At 33.9% G+C, this 7,852-nt stretch overlaps 1 protein-coding gene and 1 pseudogene across 1 annotated transcript; both read left to right on the top strand.

Annotated features, from left to right (window-relative positions):
* Positions 1-798: 798 nt before the first annotated feature.
* Positions 799-2,202, top strand: LOC147941358 (uncharacterized; annotated as a pseudogene).
* Positions 2,203-6,652: 4,450 nt separating this feature from the next.
* LOC147941357 (uncharacterized) lies at positions 6,653-7,461 on the top strand. The gene is made up of 2 exons (XM_087458486.1): positions 6,653-6,706; positions 6,793-7,461. The coding sequence occupies exons 1-2, from the start codon at positions 6,653-6,655 to the stop codon at positions 7,459-7,461; spliced, it is 723 nt and encodes a 240-aa protein (XP_087314612.1).
* Positions 7,462-7,852: the final 391 nt, after the last annotated feature.

The following is a 7,852-nucleotide window of genomic DNA, read 5'->3' as shown; positions in this document are numbered from 1 at the left end:
AGATCTCCGATTTTTCATATTCAATGTAAACTCTTTCCCAAAATTGAACTCCTTTATGATTAATCCCTCTGATTGGATCTTGTGAAACATCAAGATACACATGACATAATTTTATAGCTTTTTCCATCGAATATGACTTAAATCGACTTGAAGCCATTTGAAAGAAATATTAGTTTTAAGAAAATGAATTGAAGATGTATGATCATTCAAAGAATGGTGTACATTTATATAGATAATTGAAGGAAAAAAATTAAGGGTTACAGGATGTGACTAATTAATGCAACGGTTCGATTTCGGTTAAAAAATCCAATGGCTTAGATTGATTCGTATTTTTATAAGAAATGAAGTGACTAATCAATGTAATGGTTGGATCTTGGTCAAAAATATTGAATGGTTTAGATCGATTTAGAGTTATCTGATAATGTGATATTTGATATAAAGTATGAAGTGAATAATCAATGCAAGTTTAGAACTTGGTCAAAAATATTGAATGGTTTAGATCGATTTAGAGTTTTTTTGATAATGTGATAGTTGTTATAAAGTATGAAGTGACTAATCAATGCAACAGTTGGATCTTGGTCAAAAATATTGAATGGTTTAGATCGATTTGTATTTTCTGATAATGTGATAGTTGATATAAATTACGAAGTGACTAATCAATGAAACTGTTGGATTTTGGTCAAAAATATTGAATGGCTTAAAACGATTTGTATTTTTCTTATAATGTGATAATTAATATAAGACATTAAGTAAAAAAATCAATGGCTTAGATCGATTCTTCTCATCTATCAAAACCTATTTCACTCAGAGAGTTCTCATGGTGGATCTATCCCAGGTCATAAAGTTATCAACCATGATCGGGAAAATGCCTCTCGTAATCTCTTTTCAACGATTATTTTGGAGACAATCCTTTATTTTTTTTAGATGATGTTCCGACGAAGATATCGGTTAAGTCGTCATTTGTTTCTTTGTATTTATGAGGCAAAACAAAGACATGACAATAAGTGTGTTCGTTTCGTTGACGCAGGCGGCTGCGGAAGAGGCAGCAGCTGCGGCATACGCAACCTTATTGATCGCCGCATCTAATCGACGTCCAAAACTAGAAGCTGTGTTCGCCACAGCGTCTTGCTGCAGGCACTTGCAGCAGCCAAACAAACAACAATATATGCGGTTGTCGCAGCTGCAGGTACCCGCAGCGGCGAAACGAATAGGCTCAATTACTTTGTCCAACGAAGTGATGGTATCGGTAAACTAGGGTTGTCTGGTTTACAAAAAATAATGGTTGCATTACAAATGTTAGCATACGGCTTGCCGGCATATTCCACCGATGAGTATATCAAAATAGGAGAGTCTACTGTTATAGAAAGTATGAAATGATTTTGCCGTGCCGTTGTCGAGGTGTTTTCCAGCTACTATCTTCGATCACCAGACGCTAACGATGTTGTACGGCTACTCAACATTGGTGAATGTCGAGGATTTCCAGGTATGGTGGGTAGTTTAGATTGTATGCACTGGAAATGGAAAAACTGCCTAACAGCTTGGGGAAGACAATATGGTGGTCGTAGTGGATCTCCTAACATTATTTTAGAACCCGTAGCCGATATTAATCTTTGGATTTGGCATGCATATTTTGGTTTACCAGGATCTAACAATGATATTAATGTGCTATAGGCATCCCATCTTTTTGCTAATCTAGCTGAAGGAACTGCTCCACCTGCTAATTATGTTGTTAATGGGAAAAATTAAAATATGGGTTATTATCTAGTTGATGGTATATATTCAAAATGGTCTACTTTTATTCAAACAATTCATGATCCACGTGATCCCACAAATAAATTGTTTGCAAAGAAGCAATAAGCATGTAGAAAAGACGTGGAACGTGCATTTGGAGTATTGCAGTCAAGATTTGCAATTGTGGATGGACCTACACGTTTTTGGAGTAAGAAAGTGTTATATGATATAATGACCACTTGTATCAAAATGCATAATATGATTATAGAGGATGAACGTGATGTTGACGCTACTATTGAAGAAAGAGTCGAGGACCCAACTGTAGAAGTTGAAATGGCGAGTGGCAATGATGCTTGATGTCAAGAATTTATAGCTCGAAACAGACAAATTAAAGATTATGAAGCACATATTGAACTTCAAAATGCATTAATTGAGCACTTGTAGTCTGAATTTACTAATTCTGAAAATTAGTAAAATGTAATTTATTTCTTAATTTAAAAAAGTATTTTCTGTTATTTTAATTTATTGATTGTAATTTTATATAAAGTACTGAATTAAATTAAATCATTTATATAAATATTGATGTTTATTAAACTATTAGAAAATGAATTTCAAATTTAATAATATAATAATCCAAATTTTGTTTTTAGTGTGAAATTTGGTGTTGTGGTTGGGAATGAAAAACTTTTTGGAACACCAAAAAACTAAATTTAGGTCAAACTTTGGTGTTTTGGTATTTTATGGTTGAAGAAGCTCTTATTAAAGTCTTTGATTTAACGGTGAGAAAGAGGGAATGAAAAAGGTAAGATATGAAGATGGACAGAAATGAGAGTTGTTGTATCATTGAACTAAAAAAAAATGGTATTATGGAGAAGATGAAGGCAAATGTACTGTATAGTTTGAGTACTATTTGGTCAAATGGTAGTTCCTTAATTTATGTGAAAATAGACCAGATTGACTCAATTTTGAAAAAATATTGCCTGATTGACACCCTCTCGTAGGGAAAAACTAGAATGACACAATATTGTGTTTAAATTACCAAATGCCCAAATTTGTTACTAATAAAAAAATGAAATAGGAAATAAAAATTAAGAGATAAAATCTGTAAAATCAAACATTATAAGTCAATGCTCGCAGACTTCCTTTTTAATAGTTAAAAAAAAACAGACATTCGTTTCTTTTTTCTTAACAAACCAAAATTTTTTTTCTTCTGTCGACGGAGAAGAAGTTTTACAGTCCAGAAAAAAAACCCAATATGTCGTCATCTTCCGCTGGCGAATAAGTGTAATCACCGGTGTTCATCGTTCCAACCAGATACAGACGCCGTCGTAGTTGGTCGTTTATTCCGGCGGCGAAATTAGAACCCCTAGTGGCTTGTATCGGTGGTGGTTAATTTTCTCCAGCGGTGAGTGTTTTAATGGATTATTAGAATATATAACTGAATTTTTATTTGCAATTGTAGATTAACTCTGTTTTTGTATTGGGTCTTGCTCTTCAATCGCTTTGGTGGATCTTCAAAAGCATCAGTGGCACTTTCTTCATAAATCCGGTTAGACTTTTTGTCTATTATGATATGATTTTGTTATGATCTTCAAAAGCATTGTTATTTTGTTACCTAAATGAGAGGTTTGTTTTTTTTTGGATTAGAAGTATCTAACAATTTTGTGTATGCGAGAATTGAGTTGCCAAATTTATAGTTGACTAATTGATCAATTTTACTGTAGATCCACCAGGGGAAAATTGCGTCCGCGGTTTTCAGTTATTGCATGATTTGGTCTCGAATTTATGTATTTTTTGTGTAATTTGTTCAATTTTGAGATATTTCTTATCGGATTCGAGTACCTTTGACGCCTTTATCTTAATTGTTGTGTTCATTAGATTTTCTTTGATTCTTATAAATGAGATATTTGTTTTTTTTTTGGATTAGAAGTAGAGAAAACTATCAAATGTGTCATGAACAATGTTTTTCCTTTTTAAATCTGCCATAATCGATTAAGTCTTTCCAAATGTGCCACAGCGATGGCAATTGACGAACAACTTAATTTGGTGGAAAACATTTTTTTAACATTTGGTGGACAACTTTAACCTCTTTGGTGGACAACTTTAACTTTTTTGGACAATATTAACCCCTTCGGTCGCCAACTTTAAGATTTTTAGATCATTTTAACCCCTTTGGTGGACAACTTCAACCTTCATGGACAACTTTAACCTTTTTGTTTTCATTTTGGTGGACAAAAATTTATGCCATAATGTCAAATATGGCACATTTCGTAAGATTGAAAACAATATGGCCCATTTGGAATCTTTTTTAAAAAAAATATGGCATATTTGACAAAAATCCCTTAGAAGTATCTAACAATTTTGTGTTACCTAAATGAGAGATTTGTTTCATCGATGGTTTCAAAATTTAGTTTATGATTGTTACACTGAATTAGTTTAAAGTTTTCACACATGTTTGCTATACCTATTCAATCAAGTAATTGCATCTTGTTTGCTACCTTTTTCTATCATTTGATGTTTTTTTTTATGTTTAGGAATGACATCTTCGAGCAACAATATCCTTCTCTACTTTATGAAGAAGGAAAATCGCCTCTCCAACATAGGAGCATGAACCACAATTGCTTTGTGTCCAAAATTGAGATTTTGAAAGAAGGATTAAGGGTAGACGTGTGGGATAAACTGAAGGAATCATCTCTTGGAGTGTTTATAAAGTTTACTGAATTGGAATACACATGGGCTGCACAGAGAGTTTATTTTCTACTCACACATCAGCTGAAACTCAACAACTTTCATGAGGTTTGGTCTTTGATTGCTGGTAGTCCATTGATATTTCTTTAAAAGAGTTTGCGGATCTAACAAGTTTAAATTGTGATGCATTTGACCCTCAGAAAACTTTGATGTTGATCACCATTATTTCTGGAAATAAATGAAAATACCAACAACCATGGATGGTCCTATGTGGAGTGAGTTGCTAAAGGTGGTTGATTTTAGCAAAACATGTCATGTTGATAAGAGGTTGATGGTTGGTAGGTTATGTATATTGTCAGTATGAGTACATGAAATTCGTCATACATCTAGAATCCTGTTGGCGACCGCTAAAAGAGTTTTAGATCTAATCACTTTTGAAAAACATCCATGGGGTCAGGTGGCTTTTAGTAGTCAAGTGAATTCTGTTAAGATTGTTGACTACGATAAAGATTCATAGAACATACACGGGTGTGTTCATGGTATGTTGATTTGGTTGTATGAGAGTGTTACTGGAATAGGAGAAAATTATGGGTTTAGAAGGACAGAAATGACTGGTGTTCCACTTCTTGATTGGCGATCATTTCAAAAACGTATCAACTTCACAAACTTCATCAAAAAAGAGAGGGAGTTGCACGGACAGGTTTGTAGTGGTGCTAGTTTGTAACATTTTTAAAAAAAAAATACTTTTGACATGTTGTTATAATTTGTGTGAGTTTTTTGTTATTGCCAGCGCTAATAACTTTATTCTTGGCTTGTAGGTTCATGTTAGGCATATGTTCATGTTTCAGAGGAAAAAAATGTATCCTCTATGGTTTTACGCAGATGAGAATACAGATCCACATCTGGATGAGCTAATTAAATATCCCATTCATAACCGTATATCTCTAGATGCTTGGAGTTGTGTCAAAACAGTTGGTATAAGTTCAAAAAACAAGAAAAGAAGTGTTGAATCTGATAAGAAGAATGACGACAGTAGAACCAGTCCTAAGATAAAGAGATTGACAGAGAGTGATCCTAAATATGAAGAAGGAGAAAATGTTACCAACATGGAGGTAAAGTTTCGTTATCCTTCCATTTATATGATTACCATTTTTTCCTTCTCTATTATGATATTAACAGGGAAGTTATTGCAGGATACTAAAGTTGAGAAAAAAAGTTTATTTGATATTTGGAGGGCGATAGAAAAAATAAACGAGACTATTTCTGACATGGGCATCACCCTCAACACTCAAATCGATGCTTTGGTGAGAAAATTTGAAACATTTGTTAATAAAAAAATGATTGTCTTAGAAGAGAAGATGAGTGAGAGGATTAAAGCAGTGGAGAAAGAAATAAAAGATGGAAAAGCCACATATATACCAAACGATGCTACTTCGAACACCATTGAAGATGATGAGGGAAATAGTAAAGCACCTCTAAGTTACAATGTTGTTGCATAGTATGTTTTTTTTTTTTTTGGCAAATTCTGATTTTTTTTTTGTGAATGTTTTGTTTGGTTGCAGTCCTGAATTGTTTAGAGGAAGCAGACATCACATGATGAATTTCCAGTTCAAAGGGTTGTGAGGAAGGTATACACTGTCAACAATAAGAAGAAGATGAGATATCAATGAATCTTCTTCTCTTTGAAAAGAAGGAATTTATTAAGGTTGAGAAGAAGAAAGCTTCCAAGAGAAAGAAGATAAATGGTCTTAGCTCTGACGTTGTTGAAGATATAACTACCCAAATTCAGAAGGATAAATTGAAAATGGCTTCCAGTTCTGAAAACACATGGTCCAACCAGGAAGATCAATTGGCTAGTAAAAACTTGAAGAGACACTAAAAAGCCTTCGAGAGACTATAACGAAGTTGGATGGATATGGACCATCAAAGCAGCAAAGACGAGTGCCACAATTGGCAGAATCGCAGAAGTTCCCTTACCTTGTTGGTAACTCGACAGTGAAGTGTACCATTATTGAGGGTGATAATGTGTTATGCAATCATCTTAAGCCTGCAAATGATGAGAAACATTAGAGACTTCTTGATTTTCTCGGCCTTGATAAGTATACTTCAACAACTCTGATTTGTCTAGTTTATAAAAGTTACTCTTTAATCTATATATGTACTAACTCATTAAAATTCACATGGAAGGACCACTTAGCACCAGCAACACAGCTGTGAGATTCTATTTGAAATTATGACTCCAAGGGAACATTGGCCAAGTCATGACTATGGATGGTTGACAGACCATGTAAGTAAATCCTTGCTTCTTTTTGTACAACTGATTTAATCACTACTATTATTTTCCTTATTCTAGTGATGTTTTCTTGGTTGTAGCACATAGGTTGTGCAATGACTATGTTCCAGAGAAGATATATACATGATCTTTTTCCTTACCCTAAACGACGCATAGCCTTCTTAGACCAAGATATGATCAGAACATTGCTGAATGACTACAAACAGTTTGATATGGGACCCCAAAATTTCGTGTTTAGGGATTTCTATGTGAAACACGTTGGTGGTACATTTCTGGAGGAGTCAGCTACAAACAAGAAGTGGTGGATTGATGTTGATAACTTATACGCTTGTATCTTTGACAATGAAAATCATTGGGTGGCTCTGGATATTGACTTTCGGAGTAGGAAGATTCACCTCTATGATAGCATCCCAAGCATGGTGAGTGAAGATGACATGGCTATTTACTATTTGCCTTTAAGGCGAACGATCCCAGTGATGTTAAGTGACATGATTCTGGAGACAATTCGTAAGAAGAGGAAAGCAATGTTGGAATTGAGAAGAGTGAAGAAGAACATCCCTCGAAATGAAAATCCGGGTGATTGTGGTATGTACGCTCTTAAATACATTGAATGTTTAGCTCTTGGGAAAACATTCGAATGGCTCCGCGACGAGAACATGTTGGCTCTTCTGATTAAGCTTGCATCAGAATTATATGAAGAAGTCGGAGAACTAGTCATACCACCGAATATGTCGGATTCATTATATTAAAATCCATTCCCTCATTAATGAGTCCTTGTAGACTATTTTGTGTCATTGTCCCAGGTTTTTAATAATGTTGTGCTTCCCCTCTTGTTACTTCTTCTTGTTTTCTATGTGAACGACTACGTTCTTGTTTTTCCATGTGAATTATTATCTAATGTTTTTAGGATTAGTTGTGGTACACTTGTAAATATAATATGAACGTACTACATTATGCAAGTTTAAATTATAACACGAATAAATCATGTGACTAATGATTATATAATTTAAAATTTAAACGTGCATAATGTTTTAATAATTTTCAGAATCATTATCTAATGTTTTTAGGATTACTTGTGGTACACTTGTCTTTATAATATGAACATACTACATTGTAATGGCAGAATTTAAAAGAAAAAGA

This window comes from Camelina sativa, chromosome 7 (genome assembly GCF_030686135.1).
Source record: "Camelina sativa cultivar CO46 ecotype springtype chromosome 7, ASM3068613v1".
Lineage (NCBI taxonomy): Eukaryota > Viridiplantae > Streptophyta > Magnoliopsida > Brassicales > Brassicaceae > Camelina > Camelina sativa.
The sequence above is the reverse complement of the archived record's forward strand: the minus strand, read 5'-3'. Positions and strand labels throughout refer to the sequence as shown.